Source organism: Lagenorhynchus albirostris, chromosome 3, assembly GCF_949774975.1.
Source record: "Lagenorhynchus albirostris chromosome 3, mLagAlb1.1, whole genome shotgun sequence".
Lineage (NCBI taxonomy): Eukaryota > Metazoa > Chordata > Mammalia > Artiodactyla > Delphinidae > Lagenorhynchus > Lagenorhynchus albirostris.
In genome coordinates, this window is record NC_083097.1 from 125703302 (window position 1) to 125721492 (window position 18191).

Sequence of the window (18191 nt, forward strand, 5' to 3'; positions counted from 1 at the left end):
CTCAACCTTTTTCTCATCATCCTCCCTGCTCCACTGTCAAAGAGCTTTTTTATTAGACATTTTTCCTATAATCGCTGTACCATGAAATTTTAATAGCACAGACATACCGTATATCTGTTTGGAGGGCCACAGACCATTGTAATGTCTAAGATGTTTTACTCCTCTCCCAAGAACCGCTTTTTGCCCCATTGAGTAATACATGATGCAGGGAGAAGGGCGACCCTGGTCATTGTGAGGAAGCCTTACGTTAAGAAGTAGAGGAAGGGATTGAGGAAAGAAAGAAAGTGTTAAAAGATAAACTCTTTTTTATTTAATATTTTGATTTCTTTTTTTTTTTTTTTTTGGCTGCATGGGGTCTTCGTTGCTGCGTGCAGGCTTTCTCTAGTTGTGGCAAGCAGGAGCTACTCTTCGTTGTGGTGTGCGCGCTTCTCATTGCGATGGCTTCTCTTGTAGCAGAGCATGGGCTCTAGGCACACGGGCTTCAGTAGTTGTGGCACGCAGGCTCAGTAGTTGTGGTTTGTGGGCTCTAGAGCACAGGTTCAGTAGATGGGGCACACAGGCTTAGTCGCTCTGTGGCATGTGTGATCTTCCCAGACCAGGGCTCGAAACTGTCCCCTGCATTGGCAGGTGGATTCTTTTTCTTTTTAATAAATTTATTTTATTATTTATTTATTTATTTATGGCTGTGTTGGGTCTTTGTTGCTGTGCACGGGCTTTCTCTAGTTGCGGTGAGCAGGGGCTACTCTTTGTTGCGGTGCACAGGCTTCTCATTGTGGTGGCTTCACTTGTTGCAGAGCACAGGCTCTAGGCACACGGGCTTCAGTAGTTATGGCACATGGCCTCAGTAGTTGTGGCTCGCGGGCTCTAGAGCACAGGCTCAGTATTTGTGGCACACGGGCTTAGTCGCTCTGTGGCATGTGGGATCTTCCCGGACCAGGGCTCGAACCCATGTCCCCTGCATTGGCAGGTGATTCTTAACCACTGGAAGGTGGATTCTTAACCACTGTGCCACCAGGGAAGTCTCTAAAGGATAAATTCTTAAAGGAGTTTCACAATAATAGGAAGGTAAGACAGGTATTATTACATAGGCAGGTACAATATAAGACAGAAGGGAGGGGACATGGGAAAATAATTGGAGAAAGGGGCCAATTTGAGAATGTATTTCAGAGTCGGGGTGTAGTGGCATGAGCATCTGGGATGGGAATGCCGGGGCCATGTACTATGGGCCTTAATTCCATGCTGGAATTAAGTGTAGGTGTATCCAATAAGCAGAAAGAGCTTTTGAAGGTTCAAGGCCAGGTCATGACCTCATCAGAGCTGCTTGGCAGCACCTGTAGGATGGAGCAGACAGGAAAGGGAGGGAAGAAGGAAGGAAGGAAGGAAGGAAGGAAGGAAGACGCTGCAGCAATGCAGGCAGGATGGCAGGAGGGCCTGACCTGTAGCAATACCCACGGGCTGGAAGAGCATGGGGTCAACTTCACGTGGTAGAGCCAACCCGACTTGGTGAGATGATGGGCATGGGCTGGGAAGGGAATAGTCGGAGAAGGTTGGGGCTCTGAACCTAACTAGTGGCTTGATGATTTTACAATTTACCAGCTGTATCTGGCATAGGTTACATAAGCTGGTCTGGGAGGCCTGAGGAGTTATGAAATATTAACAGGTTTAACTATCTCCTTTTTTTTTTTTTGCGGTACGCGGGCCTCTCACTGTTGTGGCCTCTCCCGCTGCAGAGCACAGGCTCCGGACGCGCAGGCTCAGCGGCCATGGCTCACGGGCCCAGCCGCTCCACGGCATGTGGGATCTATCCCAGACCAGGGCATGAACCCATGTCCCCTGTATCGGCAGGCGGACTCTCAACCACTGCGCCACCAGGGAAGCCCTTAACTATCTTTGATTAAGTAAACCCTCAAAAACTCATAGAAATCTTTAAGTAAGTAAGTTTTCAGGAATGCATACATCTCTTAGAAACCCCTTTATACTTCGTAATAACTTCAGAACACATGCCTAATGCTTCATGTTGTGTTGTAGACGCTATGTTTACCATCACACACATTAAGCAAATGAATGTTTGGCTGTGAATCCAGGAGTCACCGGTTCCCTGCTACCCATCAGTGTCTACATTTTAAGCCCACAGGTGTGGCTTCAGGAGAGCACTGGAGGTTTACTTTCCTTGGCTGGAGAAATCATGTGAAAATCACTCCCAGCAATTAAGGAAACAACTAAGTGTTTTAGAGATAGAGATTTGGTACGTTCGTGGGATGTGGTGGGGAAGGGGACGTGGGGGACACACCTGGACACAAGAAAAGCCAATCCAAAGCCTCGTGCTCTAAAGACAAGGCATTACATTCACTTCAGCACCACTGCCTTAGGTGTTCCGAGGCCAAGATGCTATGCTATGCATTAGGGATCCAGAGAGGCCTGAAGGGAGCTCATAGTCACTTAAGGAACATAGAGGGGAAGAAAAACACAAAAACTGTTATCACAATATGCTAAGTGGGATGGATGGTAGAAGTACAAGGTGCAAAGAAATAAAAATCCATGGGCTTCCCTGGTGGCGCAGTGGTTGAGAGTCCGCCTGCCGATGTAGGGGACACAGGTTCATGCCCTTGTCCGGGAGGATCCCACATGCCTCGGAGCGGCTGGGCCCGTGGGCCATGGCCGCTGGGCCTGCGTGTCCGGAGCCTGTGCTCTGCAACGGGAGGCGCCGCGGCGGTGAGAGGCCCGCGTACCTCAAAAAAAAAAAAAAAAGAAATAAAAATCCAAAGGTAAGAGCAACTAGCCTGGTGCAGGGGCCTTCGGAGAGGTGACAGTGAGGCGGGGCCCTGAGGGGTGCATAGGAGCTCTCCAGGAGCCACAGGGCAGAGGGCCATCCAGCAGGTGACCGTAGGAGCATTCATCTATCCATCCTTGTACGTGTATGCATGCCAGATGTCAGGCAGGGGCTGGTTCACAGCACCCCTGCTCTCAGAGAGCTGGTGTTGGGGAGTCACACATGTATCTCACAAATATGTGTAAATGTGTAAACAACTGGATACTCTGAAGGAAAGGAGTCCTATTCTAGGAGATAATGTAACAAGAGAAACTGACCTAAGTCTGGGAGGTCAGGGAGGGCTTCCCTGAGGAAGTGGCCCTGGAGCTGATATCTGCTGGAAGTATAGCAGTGAACTTGGTGACAAAGGCAGTGGGAAAACACATTCTAGGCAGAGAGAACATCTAGTGCAAAGGCCCTGGTGGAAGGAAGCCTGGCACACTCAAAGAGCTGGAAGGGAGGAAGAGCTCAGGGAGCAGGTGGCAGAGGGGGTGAGAGGGGACCCAAGAGATGAGCAGGGCAGACCCACAGAACCCAGGCTGCGGTGAGGGGACATCTTTATGCTAAGAGCAGCGGGAAAAGCCACTGAAGAGTGGAAGGGGTCACATTTGCATTTTACAGAGAACATAATGGCTTCGGTACGGAGGGCACAGGAATGCCAGCCGGGAGCCCAGTTTGGAAGCCATTTCAGGATCCAGACAAGAGATGGACGTGGCAATAAAAGGAAGTGTCCAGATAGACAAGGCATTTAAGAAGTAAACTCAACAGGGTTTGGGGATAGATTAGACATGCAAAGTGAGGAAGAGGAAGATTTTAGGATGAAAGAGAGTAAAGGACAACAGGGTTATTATGCAGAAGAGAGTGAGAGTAAGTCATGAAGACTTGCTGAGAAATTTGAACCTTAGCCCCAAGGTAGGTGAGAGTCAGCGAGAGGAGGGGGTGGAGTTGAATGGGAGAACAGTATAAAACTCTGTACAAGGCTTTGGAATTAGAGCAGTTAGATTCTCACTCTTGTCCTTACTTGCCATATCTAGGGCAAGTGACTTAATGTCTTTGAGTCTTTCTCTGTTCTTTGGTGAAATGAGATAAGCATATTAGGTTGGATCATATGAAATTCTGATTTTGTGGGTCAAAAACTGTCGTAAGTCAGCAATTTCACAGGGTTCAATGCAATTTATCTGTCCTAGGGGTTACTGTGACCGTCACATAAGATGATTTTATAAGTGCCCCATGGTCCTCATCTTCATCGTTACTACCTTCATCACAATCACCAGGATGGGCTCCCGCTCACCTGGCCCAAAGCAAACGTTACTTCCCCAAAGCTGGGATGCTCAGCGGTGCTTCTCCCTGACCCTTGGCTGACCCCTGAAAGCATCCCAGCCACCCTTGAGAGGCATTCAGATTCTCCTTGGAATTACACCTGGACTGGAGGCTGTAGCCCGCGGGGAAAGTTTGACGGGAGCCTGAGAAATCTGTGGGTGTCCGGGAGAGGGGTGGGTTGACTTGGATTCCAGTCCTTGATGTTCCACGAATGCCCGTGTGACACTAGGTAAGTCACTTTGTCTCTCTGGGCCTCACTGTTTTCATTTGTAAAACACTAAACCAGGAGCTGGCGAACTTTTTCTGTAAAGGGCCAGATAGTAAATATTTTAGGTTTTGCAGAGCATGTAGGCTCGATAGCAGCTACTCAGTTTCATCATCGCGATGCGAAAGCAGCCATAGATAAGTCAAGACAAGGTCAGTTGGCGCCTGGCATCCAGTCTCCGGAAAGGTGACTGGGTAGGTGACCGGTGCGGCCTGAGCTGCGTGGCCCAGGGCTTGAGAGAGGGGTTGGAGGTTGTTCACTCACCAAGCACACTTTGCTGAGTGCTTACTGCATGCCAGGCCCCAGATAGATTCTGAGGATTTAGGATGTAGGAGTGCCGCCCTGGAGGCATTACCACTGAAACAACTCTTAATCCATTAGCCCCACATTGTCGGGGATTTATGAGTTTTGGTTTGCAGTGTTTTCGGTGTCTTCGTGGTTTTCATACTTTCCGTCCAATCCTTCCCCAAAGCTCCACTCTCTTGAACACTGTGAGTGCCTAACGTCAGAGAGCAGCTGAGGTTGGAGCCTTGATGAGCTCATTGGGTTTAAAGTGGCCCTTAATTGCTGCTTGACCACAGCTGCTTGAGGAGAGTGATTAAGGATTTTGAGAATCTTGGCCACTGTTTCATTATTTGCGGATGTATATTAGAAGTATGTGTTTAGCACAGTGGTCGCCTTTTGGATTCAAGCACAAACAGTGTTTCTAAATTCTTTTTTTGGAGGGGGGCTGTGGGGGAGAAGGAAGGATTTATTACTTGCAGCAAGTAAGGAGAACACCAGGGATCTTTTCCCAAAGTAGTGTCTCCCCCAACTGCAAAACTGGGGAAGTTTTAAACTAAGGGTGCATGTGTAAACTCAGGGTACATGAGAAGACTTAAGCAGAGGAGAATGCAGCATAGAATCGGGGCAAAGGTAGACAGAGACCAAGCTTTAGTTGAAGCCAGGAGGGTCCACATCATCATTCCATCCTTCGCCTGGGTGGGGCCCTTAGTTCCTGGTGTCAAGACTTACTGAAGCTCAGGTTCTTTATGTCTCGTGGCAGAAAGAATTCAGTGGAAAAGAAAGTAATAGATAAGAAGTGGATTTATTTAGAGAGGTACACATTCCGTAGATGGAATGCGGTCCATCTCAAAAGGTGAGAGTGGCCCTGGGAGAAACAGTCCACAGACAGAGTGTGGGCCATGTCAGAGGGCAAGGGGCTGTTTCTAAATTCTTAATATTCATTCCTAGATCGATGAATGGATGGAAGGATGGATGGGGGAGGGGAGGACGGGCTGCTCAGTAAAAAAAAAAAAGACAGGGTCACTTATCTCTTAGGCAGTGCCTAGGGTTCAGGATACTTTTAGGGGCCCATGAAAATATTTAAATCTTAATTTCTTTTAAAAAAAGAATATAGTAATAGTAAATTTATGAATAATGAATGACTTCAGCCTGGATTATATTTGTCTTTATCCCAACACAGTCATAAAATATGATTTTTATTTACATATTTAAATGGAGGAAGAAGCCATGAAGGCAAAAGTGCCTGTGACCCACAAAAGTCATAGTGTGGCCCTCCATACAAGAATACCATTTTATTTACGGGTACTAAAATTTGACTTCTTATCATTTTTATTTGTTAGGAAATATTATTCTTTTGATTTTTTTTTCCCCCAACCATTTCAAAATGTAATCGCCATCTAAGCTCGTGGCAGGTGTCAGGCCTCACATTCTACCACTAGAGGATCTCTAATCCATGCACAGAAACCTTCCAGTGCATGGTTTGGTCAGACTATCCAGCGTGAGACCTGCAATTGGGTGGAGACGTAAAGGGTTTAATGACGAGTGAAAGTCACACCCCGATTCTGGAGGTACTGTAACATCTTGGTCCTACAGTAAACACACTAAAGTGGGGTGACCCAAGAGATAGCAATGCAGGAGACTCACGAAAGTCAATCGGCTTAAAATGCCTCAAGGATTGAGGTGAGGACTCCAAGATAATCAGAGCACGGGAGGGGGGTGTTGGGTTTTTTCCTCACAACAACCAATTCTGTCGCCAACTAGGTGTCCTCTGATTCGATTCAATTCCATTCAATACAATTCACTTCTTTTTTTTTTTTTTTAATTTATTTGGCTGCTCTGGGTCTTAGTTGCAGCACGTGGGATCTTTTAGCTGCGGCATGCGAACTCTTAGTTGCGGCATGTGGGATCTAGTTCTCTGACCAGGGATCGAACCTGGGCCCCCTGCATTGGGAGCACGGAGTCTTAGACACTGGACCACCAGGGAAGTCCCAATACAATTCACTTCTGACACTAGCGTCAGACGTCACAGGTTTGAGGGCTTAGTCCCACAAGGCTACCCTCACCTCAGAAGTCAGCTGCAAGTATCAGGTTCCCAGGTTACCCACACTTCTGACTTGACTACAGAGTCAGGGGGTTCCCACAGGCCCCAGATTCAAAAATTTGCTAGGACAGCTCATAAAACTTCAGAAAACTCTTATTATACAGGATATAACTCAGGAATAGCCAAGTGGAAGAGGTGCATAGGAGAAGGTATGGGGCCGGGGGTGCCTACAGAGCTTCCATGCCCTTTTCAGACATGTCACCCTCCCAGCATGTAAATGTGTTCACTGACCTAGTAGCTCTTTGAACTCTGTTGTTTAGAGGTTTTTAATGGCATTTTTACTACAGAAGCATGATTTATTAAATCACTGGCCGTTGGTAACTAATTTAGTCTCCAGTCCTTTCCCCTCCCCAGAGGTTGGGCTGGGGCTGAAAGTTCCAAGCTTCTAATCAAACCTTCATCTTTCTGGTGATCAGCCCCTACCCTGAAGCCCTCTGGGGTCCCACCAAGAGTTGCTTCATTAGAACAAAAGACACTCCTGCCAAGCCTGTGACTCTTACTGCTATCAAGGGTTTTAGAGCTCAGTGTCGGGAAATAGGGACAAAGGCCAAATATATATGTCTATTTATACCACAGGAAGAGCCTAACACCGTACCTGCCGTGAGCAACGCTGCACAGCATTCCACGTGTCTCAGCTCAGCCCCTGTCATAATCCATAAGGTAGGTACTACCAGTATCCTTTTCAGCAGATGAGAAAACTGAGGCACGGAGAGGTGAAGTAAACTACTCAAGGTCAAACAACAAAAAGTGAGAGAGCTGAGACTTGAACCCAGACTGTCTGGTGCTGAAGCACAAGTGTGTAACAGGTACAATGTACCCAGGTATGAAGCAGCTCTAATTATGTGTCTAATCTCCTAATCGATGGACCAAATCCAAGACTGCTTTACAGCAGTGGTTTTCAACCAGGTGCAGTTTTTGCCCCCCAGGGATATTTGGCAATGCCTGGAGATATTTTTGCTTGTCACAACTGGGGAGGAGGGGCTGCTACTGGTATCTAGTGAGCAGAAACCAGGGGCTGCTACTGGCTTCTAGTGAGCAGAAACCAGGGATTTCATCTACTAAGTGAAATCTTAAAATGCACAGAATAGCCCCTATAACAAAGAGTTGTTGTCCCCAAATGTCAATAGTGTTAAGATTGAGAACCCTGCTTTATAGATCTTCAACATTTTTCACTGAGTGCCTAGCTGAAGAATTCTGAAGAATGTTTACCTTCTTGTACATTTTTAAGTTGACATCTTGCTATTAAAATGATTACATCATTCTTTAAGTATAAAGGAATCTAAATAGCATAGCATTTTCATATCAACCATCAGCACATCACCCATTTAAAAACAAAGAGACAAGCTTTTCTTTAAGAGTCTGGAATTTTAAAGACTGAAATGTAGGATCAGAAACCATAAAACTTCTAGAGGAAAGTATAGGCAGAACACTCTTTGACATAAATTGTAGCTATATATATATATATATATATATATATATATATATATTTGGATTGGTCTTCTAAAGCAAAGGAAATAAAAGCAAAAAATAAACAAATGGGGCTTCCTGGTGGCGCAGTGGTTGGGAATCTGCCTGCCAATGGAGGGGACGCGGGTTCGAGCCCTGGTCCGGGAGGATCCCACATGCCGGGAGCAGCTGGGCCTGAGCTCCACAGCTGCTGAGTGTGCGCTCTGGAGCCCGTGAGCCACAGTTGCTGAGCCCATGTGCCACAGCTACTGAGCCTGCGCTCTGGAGCCCGTGCTCTGCAACGGGAGAGGCCACCTCAGTGAGAGGCCCAGGCATTGTGGCAAGGAGTGGCCCCCACTCTCCGCAGCTGGAGTGGGCCCCCGCACAGCAGCGAAGATCCAATGCAGCCAAAAATAAATAAATAAAATTTTAAAAAAGTATATTAAAAATAAATAAATAAACAAATGGGACCTAATTAAACTTAAAAGCTTTTTCACAGCAAAGGAAACCGTTGACAAACCAAAAAGAAAACCTATAGAATGGGAGAAAATATTTGCAATTGATATGACCAATAAGGGGTTAATATCCAAAAATGTAAAACAGTTCATACAATTCAACATCAAAAAAATAAACAACCTAAACAAAACAAAACAAAATATCCTGATTAAAAAATGGGCAGAATGGGCTTCCCTGGTGGCGCAGTGGTTGAGAGTCCGCCTGCCGATGCAGGGGACACGGGTTCGTGCCCAGGTCTGGGAGGATCCCACATGCCGTGGAGCAGCTGGGCCCGTGAGCCATGGCCGCTGAGCCTGCGCGTTCGGAGCCTGTGCTCCGCAGCGGGAGAGGCCACAGCAGTGAGAGGCCCGCGTGCCACGGAAAAAAAAAAAAAAAAAAGGGCAGAAGAACTGAATAGACATTTTTCCCAAGAGGAAATGCAGATGGCCAATAGGCACATGGAAAGATGCTCAACATTGCTAATCATCAGGGAACTGCAAGTCAAAACCACAATGAGATTTCACCTCACACCTGTCAGAATGGCTATCATAAAAAAACAAAACAAAACGAAACACAAATAATAAACGTTGGTGAGGGTGTGGAGAAAAGGGAACTCTCGTACACTGCTGGTGGGAATGTAAATTGGTGCAGCCACTGTGGAAAACAGTATGAAAGTTTCTCAAAAACTAAAAATAGAACTACCATATGACCCAGCAATTCCACTACTGGGTATATATTCAAAAAAAACAAAAACAGTAATTTGAAAAGATACATGCACCCCAATGTTCATAGCAGCATTATTTACAATTGCCAAGGTATTGAAGCAACCTAAGTGTCTGTCGACAGATGAATGGATAAAGAAGATGTGGTATGTATATACAAGGGAATATTACTCAGCCATAAAATGAAGAAATTTTGCCATGTGCAGCAACATAGATGGACTTGGACAGTATTATGCTAAGTGAAATCAGTCAGAGAAAGGGAAATATTGTATGATGTCACTTAAATGTGGAATCTAAAAAAAACAACGAACTAGTGAATGTGATAAAAAAAGAAGCAGACTCACAGATATGAAGAACAAGCTGGAGATATAGTGGTTACCAGTAGGAAGAGGGAAGTGGGGAGAGGCGATATAAAGGTAGGGAATTAAGAGGTGCAAACTACTATGTGAAAAATAAGCTGTAGGATATCTTGTACAACACAGGGAATATAGCCAATAATTTATAATAACTATAAATGGAGTATAACCTTTAAAAATTGTGAACCACCATATTGTACACCTGTAACATTAATATTGTACATCAACTATATACTTCAATTAAAAAAAAATTCTGGAATTTTGCATTCTTCCTTTACTTCATAAACTTGTATTTCCAGTTGACTTCCCCCACAGATTTTTATCCTAATGTTTTTTTTTTGTGTGTGTGTGTATGTATGTATGTATATATGTGTATAACTGTATACATATCACAGACATTCAAAAACATATATATATGAAATGTATTGATTACCCTTTCATACTTATTTGCAACCAAATATGTCCATTAGTTGAAATTATATAACTAAACAATGCTGTCTTTGACCATAGGTCTCCAAGTGTTGAAAACTTTTCTTTTGGATTGAGTTATTATTATTACACGCTTAACCAATACAATAAAATATATTACCTATTTTTAGAAATTATTAAACACTCAAATATTTTTGGAAATTCATCTATTGATGAGATAGGATGGGACTATTTTTTAAAAATCAGTTAACAAATTGGGAATTCCCTGGCGGTTCAGTGGTTAGGACTCTGCGCTTTCACTGCTGAGGGCACGGGTTCAATCCCAGGTTGGGGATAAGATCTCGCAAGTCGTGTGGTGCGGCCAAAAAGAAAAAAAAATCAGTTAATGAATGAATACTTCTTATTGCAAGACTGATTAGATGCAATAATTAGAAACCCTGGGAATGGAAGGAGTTTTGTCACAATGTCATTCCATTCTTTAAATTCTTCCAAATTTATCTATCAGAAGCCCTCCCTTGGGTTTATAATCCCACGATTAAAAGAAGCTTTGAGGACACCAGTATTTATTGTCCCTCTGTATGATGCCCCAGAGGTCTTTGCACCATAGACTTCAAAAAAGGGTGAGTTTGCCTTTATTTTGTAACATGGGAGAAAAGTGAGGAACTGACCATGCCTCACCTACTGTGCTTTCTCCAGAAGATAATGTGAAGAGAGAGAACACTGATTCCCTTGCGGCTATCCAAGCCTATATTTGTCTTGCAAGGCTTTGGGAGGGGTATGTGTGTTCAGTGAAGACTGCCGCTCAAGACTACCTTGGCTTTACAGTGATTGAAGAAGTCCTGCCTCTGGCTTTTCAAAATTTTTTGAAACCCTTAATATCATTTCTTTGTAAAGTCTGCATGACATTGCGTTGTGTGAAAATACCATAATGTATTTAACCTGGTGCCCCATGATGGTTATTTAAGGTTTTTTCAATATTTTTTGTGATTACGAATAATGCTGCAATGAATAACTTTGTGCATACTCCTTGAAGCACATGTGGGAGAAAATCTGGAGGGTAAATCCTAGACGTGGGATGGCTGGGTCAAAGAGTATGGCCGGTTACAATTTTGATAGGCATTGCCCTCCGTAAAACTGTCCCTACTGGGGAGTTCCCTGGTGGTCCAGTGGTTGGGACTCAGCGCTCTCATTGCCATGGCCCGGGTTCAATCCCTGGTCGGGAAACTAAGATCAAAGATAAGCAAACTTTAAAACACACACACACACACACACACACACACACACACACACACACACACAAACAAAACAAAATCTGCACCTATTTACATTCCCACCACAGTGAATAGGATTGCCTGTTGCCCCTCACTCTGCCCAACACCATGTGTTGGGCAAACATTTAATTAGCAAACATTTAATCTTTGCCAGTAAGAGGGATGAACAATTATATCTCGAGGTACTTTTATTTTGCATTTCTCTCACAATGGGTAAGGTCATCATCTATTCATATGTTTACATCCCACTGTAATTCCTTTTCTGGGTTATATCTATTCATGCCGTTTGCTCTTTTTTCTGTGGGATTAGGCTTTTTCTTGAATTGTATTAACACTACTAAGGAAATTAGCTCTTTTTCTGTCAGAAGTGTTGCACATATTTCCCCCCAGTGTATCATTTGCATTCTGACTTTAGCTATGTGTTCTTGTGTGTGTTGTGCAGAAATCTCTAATTTTTATGTAGTCAAATGTATCGATCTATACATGTCTTGAATTTTATGTCACACTTAGAAAAGCTTACTCTTTTTAATTGTCCCGTGCTTTCTTCCTCTCTCCATATTTTTAGTTTGTTTTCTCATTATTTTAAAATCCTTGATTCATCTAGAATTTATTTGCTATAAGAGTGAAATAGGGATTTACCTCTGTGGTAGAATATGAAATATATTTGGTTTTTGTCCCTGGTTCCTCACACAGAGCTCCTAAAACTCTTGAAATTTCCTGAGTGATAGGAGTGTCTTATCCTTCCCAAGAAGCCCCCCTTTAGATTTACGCTAATGAGGTGATATAGGGCGACTTAGGATAGGGTCCCTAGGTGGGTTCGGGTAGGGCTGGTCACCAGAAAGACCAAGTGAATAGAGGGATGGGACTTTCACCTCCACCTGCTGGCCTCTTGGAAAGGGTTGGGAGGAGCTGCAGATTAAGTTTTATAAAAACTCTTGAACAATGAGATTTAATAAGGTTCAGGGTTGGTGAATACACCCCAGTTCCATGGGGATGGAAGCCCCTGCTTTCAGGGCCCTTCTGGCCTTACCCTATGTACCTGTTTGGCCGTTCTTCTGTATTCTTTATAATAACCTTTATAATAAACTGGTAATGTAAGTAAACATTTCTCTGAGTTCTGTGACCCACTCTAACAAACTAATTGAACCCAAGGAGGTGGTCATGGGAGCATCCAATTTATAGCTAGTCAATCAGAAGCACAGGCAACATGGACTTGCCATTGGTGTCTGAAAGGAAGCCAGTCTCGTGGGGCTGAGCCCTTAGTAAGTGGGGTCTGACACTATCTCCGGGTTGATAGTGTGAGAATTGAGTGAAATTTGTAGGACAAGCAGTCAGTGCTCACTGAGAACTGAAGAATTGCTTGCTGGTCTTGGAAAAAAACAATCAGACCACCTCATTGTCCCAACACCATTTATGAAATTATCCCGTTCACTGGCAGAAAATCCACTTTTAGCATAGGCATTGTCTTTTGAGTCTGTTCATTGACCTGTCCTTCTCATGCCTAGGACTGAACTGCCTTCAGTTCTGCTGGTCTCTATTATTTCCTTTCTCTTTCAGAATTTTTTGGCTTGTTTTGCGTACTTATTTCTCATAAGGATTTTGGGATTGGCTTCCTAATTCTCCCCAAAATAAAATCGATATTTTCCTTGGAATCACTTTAAATGAATACCTAAATAGGGAGAATAGATAGCTTTTCTAATAATAAGACCCCCTGTCCAAGAACTTGGTGTTCTTTCCAGTCACTCAGTTCTTCTGCAGCACCATTTTGAAATGTCCAGCAGGGCAGCTCCTGGTCTGCCCGGGAGCAGCTGTAGCCAGTGTGTGCCTCCTTGTTCAGTGGTGCAGATCGCCCTGCTCCCCAGGATGGGAGAACCTTTGGGGAGGCCTGCTTGGACAACTTCAGAGCTGAGGGAAAGACTGGCCACTTGCCTAGTCTTCCCTGAGCCTGTCCCAGCAGCTGCCCCTTCTCTGTTGCAGGGACTTGTAACATTTGTGACTTAATTAAACCTCATCTCCACAGAAGCATCTGGGGATAAACTAACAACACCTCTTTGGGTACTGGGCCAGGACTTGTTTCCTTTGACATCAACACCCAGGACCTGTCACAGGGGAGCCAGGGGAGCCATTGGCTTGGGCCACATATTCAAGAAAAGCCTCAGATGTACACTTCTCACCCCATCATCAATTGAAGTGAATCATGGAAGCACACTGAGAGAAACTAAAAGAAGACATTCACCAGAAAACTTAAAGTTGCATCCCATTACTAGACCTCGTGCCAGCAATGCACTAAATATCACACAACTCATGGAACTAATTTGTGAATTGCACAGCTGTTTTGCAGGCCATTGCCATGCATAAAAGAACACTCAAGAAATTAAGCCTACAGATTTTGAGTGACATTTAGCTGTCACTCAAACCATAATTGGTATAATGCTCTATGTTTTATCAAAAACTTTAAAGTTACATCACTTTACCACAAAAATTCTGCATTTTAGGATAGAAATACTTCAAATAGTGTACTTTTTGTATACAAAGAAGTAAAATGATAGTATACTTTCTCGTATTTTTGTGTTAGAGTAAAGATGAAACATATAATTTCTGCAATGCTGTTTTGGCATAACTTCTTAGCTTCATATGTCAGAGGCCTCCATAATGGAAAGTGTCCCAGGGCTCTCTTGAAGGCAGCAAGGCCTGTCAGTGCAGAATTTTGCCTTATGACCCTGGGCTTAAGGGGATCAGGGTTTGAGCCCTGTCTCAACTCACATAACGATTTCCTTCCGTGTCTGATCCAGCATCATGTACTGCGTCCACTCCTGTTGAGTCTCATATGTCTTAGACTGATCCACGATCTTTTGGAACATCGTCCTCTTCCTACAAAACACACCAGTTTGTTAAAGGAGCACATCTTAGAATAAGGCAACCCCTGGCCTTCTAGTGTTGGCTGTTTCAGACAGAGGCTAATTAAAACAACATAATTAAAAAAAAGAAAAAAAAAGGTGAAAAGAACCAATGCCTGGGAGTGAAGACCTAGGTTCTAACTCAGACTCTACCATGGATTTGTTATCTGATCTTAGCTAATCTTCCCCCGGATCTCAGTTTCCCCATCTGTATAATGGGGGTAAAAATATCTAACTCATAGAGCTGTAGTGAGAGTTGATGTGTCCATAGCAAAAGTATGGTGCCTGGCACAGAGCATATACTAAATCAATTAGAACTGTGGTGTTCATTATCATTATAATCATTGCTATTCTTTTTTTTGGCCACACTGGGTGGCTTGTGGGATCTTAGTTCCCCGACCAGGGATGGAACCCGGGCCCATGGCAGTCTTAACAACTGGATTGCCAGGGAATTCCCTAATCATTGTTATTCTTAAAATGAAGAAGAAACACCAACTTGAAATACAAGGCGAGGTCTGTAGCAATGATCGCGATGTCCATCATGTGGATTGCATGCTCATGCTGCCTGCGATTGAGGTTTTGAAAGATATTCAAGCTCTAAAGAGAAAACCATAGGAGAGATATAGGAAGTGATGCTGGCAGTAAGGTTGCTCAACTACTGATGGCCGCCCCAGGTGATGGGAGAGGCAGCCCAGGCCAATGCCTGGCCGCACTCAGGCTTCTTGTGAGATGGGCGCTCCTTCTCAGGCCCCATAGCCAGTTTAGAGGGTCCTCATCCTACCTCATCTCTCAGCAATGTTTTGCCAAACTCCAAGTGGTGTCTTTCCAAGATGGAGGACCCATGGAGCTTGGCCAGTGGGTTCTGGGATCTGAATGGGAGAGAAAGAGAGACACAGAGAGAGAGAGAGGATCAGTATGAAATGGCTGCGGTGAAGGCTAAAAACATCATCCATTCCTGTCACCTCCTAGTTCTGCAGGCAGAGAGGTTGAAGTTCAGGAATAAGAAGGAATTTTCCACACAGTAGGACAGTGGGAAATAGGACTAGATAGCAGGTGTCCTGACCCTCAGGCTTTAGTTTTCTCCACAATTGACTCTGGGCCTCTTTGAGGTTGTGCACTCCCTAGAAGTGTGGACCCTTATCTCCAGAAAAAGACACAAACACAGTGCCACGTGCACTTTTAGAAACTTATTGGCCCAGTGCCAATCCATGGACATTGGCACTGGGCCGTACTTTGAACATCACAAAGCCCCAGATCCTCCATACCTGATCCTTAGGGGAAGCCACTGAATTCCCACAAGCAATATATTTATTCATGTCTTTATTCAATAAATATTTGTTGAGCCCTTTTTATGCGCCAAGCACTGAGATCAGTACTTAGCTTCCCACGAGGTAAAATGTAAACACAATCTCTAACCTTGCAGCAGCAGGAAAGAACTGAGAAGACTCAGAGAAGCAGGTTCTAGGGCTTGTTAATGACTTACAGGCTGTGGGCCCTGGGAAGAGCCTCAGTTTCCTCATTTATAATATGGGTATCACACTCGTCCCTGCTCTGCCCAGCCCACAAGGTGGTCACGAGGGTCCCCCAGAACATGGTTCAAGGACTCTGCTTCAGAGACTATCTAGATTATAAACTCTGTGAGGACAGGGACTGTGTCTGGTTTGCTCACCCTGGTACCTCCTTTGCCTAGCCTAGGGCCTACCACACTGGTGTTAGGAGCATTGTAAACCCAAGGTGAATAAATGAACCATTCTCAGTTACTAACATCTTGGCTTGAATTAATTCAACAGGTAGGAAGGGAAGGAGAAGAGTGAAGAAGTTTAATATATTAGTTTCCTGTTGTTGCTCTGACACATTACCACAAACTGAATGGCTTAAAACAATAAAATTTTATTATCTTACAGCTCTGGAGTTCAAAGTCTAAAATGGGTCTGCAGAGCTGCTTCCCTTCTGGAGGCTGTAGTGGAAAATCTGTTTCCTTGCCTTTTCTAGCTTCTAGAGGCCCCCTACATTCCTTGGCTTGTGGCCCATCCTCCATCTTCCAAGCCAACAGTGTAGCATCTTCTGTCCTCTCTGACATCCCCACCACCTCCCTCTTATAAGGACCCTTCTGACTATGTGGGGCCCACTTGGATAACCCAAGATAATCCCTATATTTCAACATCCTTAACTCACAGGCATGAAGTTTTTTTTTGAATGTAAGGCAACATATTCCCAGGCTCCAGGCATTGGGGTGTGGACATATTTGAGGGTCATTATTCTGTCTATCACAGGAGTTTACCCAGATCCAAAGGGCAGGAAGAAGTGGGAAGCTGTGGACTGCGGGACTTTTCCTTGGCAAGCGAGTCTATCTGAGACCCATTCAGATCTAGGTAATCAATCCTGGAGGCAGGAGGTAGAGAGGAGGGCCAGTAAGCACTGACTCACTTCATTTGGTAGAGATTGTTGGTGCCTCTGTGGTCAATGTCATGGCAGAAGGCGGCGGTGACCATGGCCAGGGCCTCCAGGTCTGTGAAGTATTGCTTCAGCTTTCCAGTCTGGAAGAGCAGTCAGAGATAGCACTCACTCCTTTCTTGTGGGGGTTGGAAGCAAGGCTGAGAACTCAGGTGTGAGGGGGAGGGCCTGGAGCTTGGAAACATAGGTCTGATCTTGGCTTGACCCATGGCGCCCCAGGGTGACCAGATGTTTGCCGGGACTCAGGGGTTTTCTGGGATGTGGGACTTTCTGTGCTAGAACTGGGACAGTCCCAGGCAAATGGGGCTGGTGCGTCACCTTACTCCTGAGTGACCTTACTTAGCTGGTCGCATCTCCCTCTGGGCCTCAGTATCTCATTGTGCACACTCAAGGTGGAGGGCATCAGACTGGATGATTGTTGAGAAACTGACAGCCCTCGAGTTTTAGGATTTAGAGTGTTTTTGAACATGACCAGACTGGTAAAGCGAACCTTCCAAGCCTGGTCTACCGATTCAAGCACAGCCCAGAAGAATTTTTCCCTGAGCCTCTTGCAAGTACTTAACTCCTTGTTTGTGCAGGTTGTTGGAGTCAAGGGTGAAAAGAGCCCTGGGGAGGTGATGCTGACTCTGTGACTCTAAGAAATAAATCAAGTTTAAGGGGTGTGTTTTTCACCCTCAATGACAGCCTAGCCAGAATTCCTGCCTCCTGGCCCTAGAGCTTACTCTGCCCTGACCATTCCGGCCACAAGGGAAAGGAATGAGGTTGAGGAGCCTGGGCAAGGGCAGAGAAGTGTGTCATAACCTGGATGGGAAAACACTTTTAAATGAAATATAGAAACTGCAAACCCTCTGAGACAAAAAGACTGACACATACACATAGGTATGTCCATCCAAGGACACAGTAGCACTGTGTGTAATAGTGAAAGATCGAAAACAGCCCCCATGTCCAACAATAGGGGAGCTGGGTAAAGAAATTATGGTCTACTTGAACAAGGCAGAGTACTCTGAAGCCATAAAATTAGATCCTGGATAGGCCTTAAAAACATTCAGTGGAGGCTTCCCAGGCGAATTCTATCAAACATTTAGAGAAGAGCTAACTCCTATCCTTCTCAGACTCTTCCAAAATATAGCAGAGGGAGGAACACTGCCAAACTCATTCTACGAGACCACCATCACCTTGATACCAAAACCAGACAAGGATGTCACAAAGAAAGAAAACTACAGGCCAATATCACTGATGAACATAGATGCAAAAATCCTCAACAAAGTACTAGCAAACAGAATCCAACAGCACATTAAAAGGATCAGACACCATGATCAAGTGGGGTTTATTCAAGGAATG

The 18191-nt window shown here is 44.7% G+C and overlaps 1 protein-coding gene across 2 annotated transcripts in view; it reads right to left on the reverse strand.

Moving 5' to 3' along the window:
* PDE6A (phosphodiesterase 6A) overlaps positions 1-18191 on the reverse strand; it is a 68864-nt gene that overhangs the window by 4037 nt on the left and 46636 nt on the right. For both annotated transcript variants that reach the window (XM_060146473.1, XM_060146472.1), the window contains 4 exons: positions 16824-16933; positions 15178-15265; positions 14893-14993; positions 14263-14370 (listed from right to left, as the gene is read on the reverse strand). In XM_060146473.1, coding sequence (XP_060002456.1) covers positions 14263-14370; positions 14893-14993; positions 15178-15265; positions 16824-16933 — 407 coding nt within the window. The remainder of the gene's footprint in view (positions 1-14262; positions 14371-14892; positions 14994-15177; positions 15266-16823; positions 16934-18191) is intronic.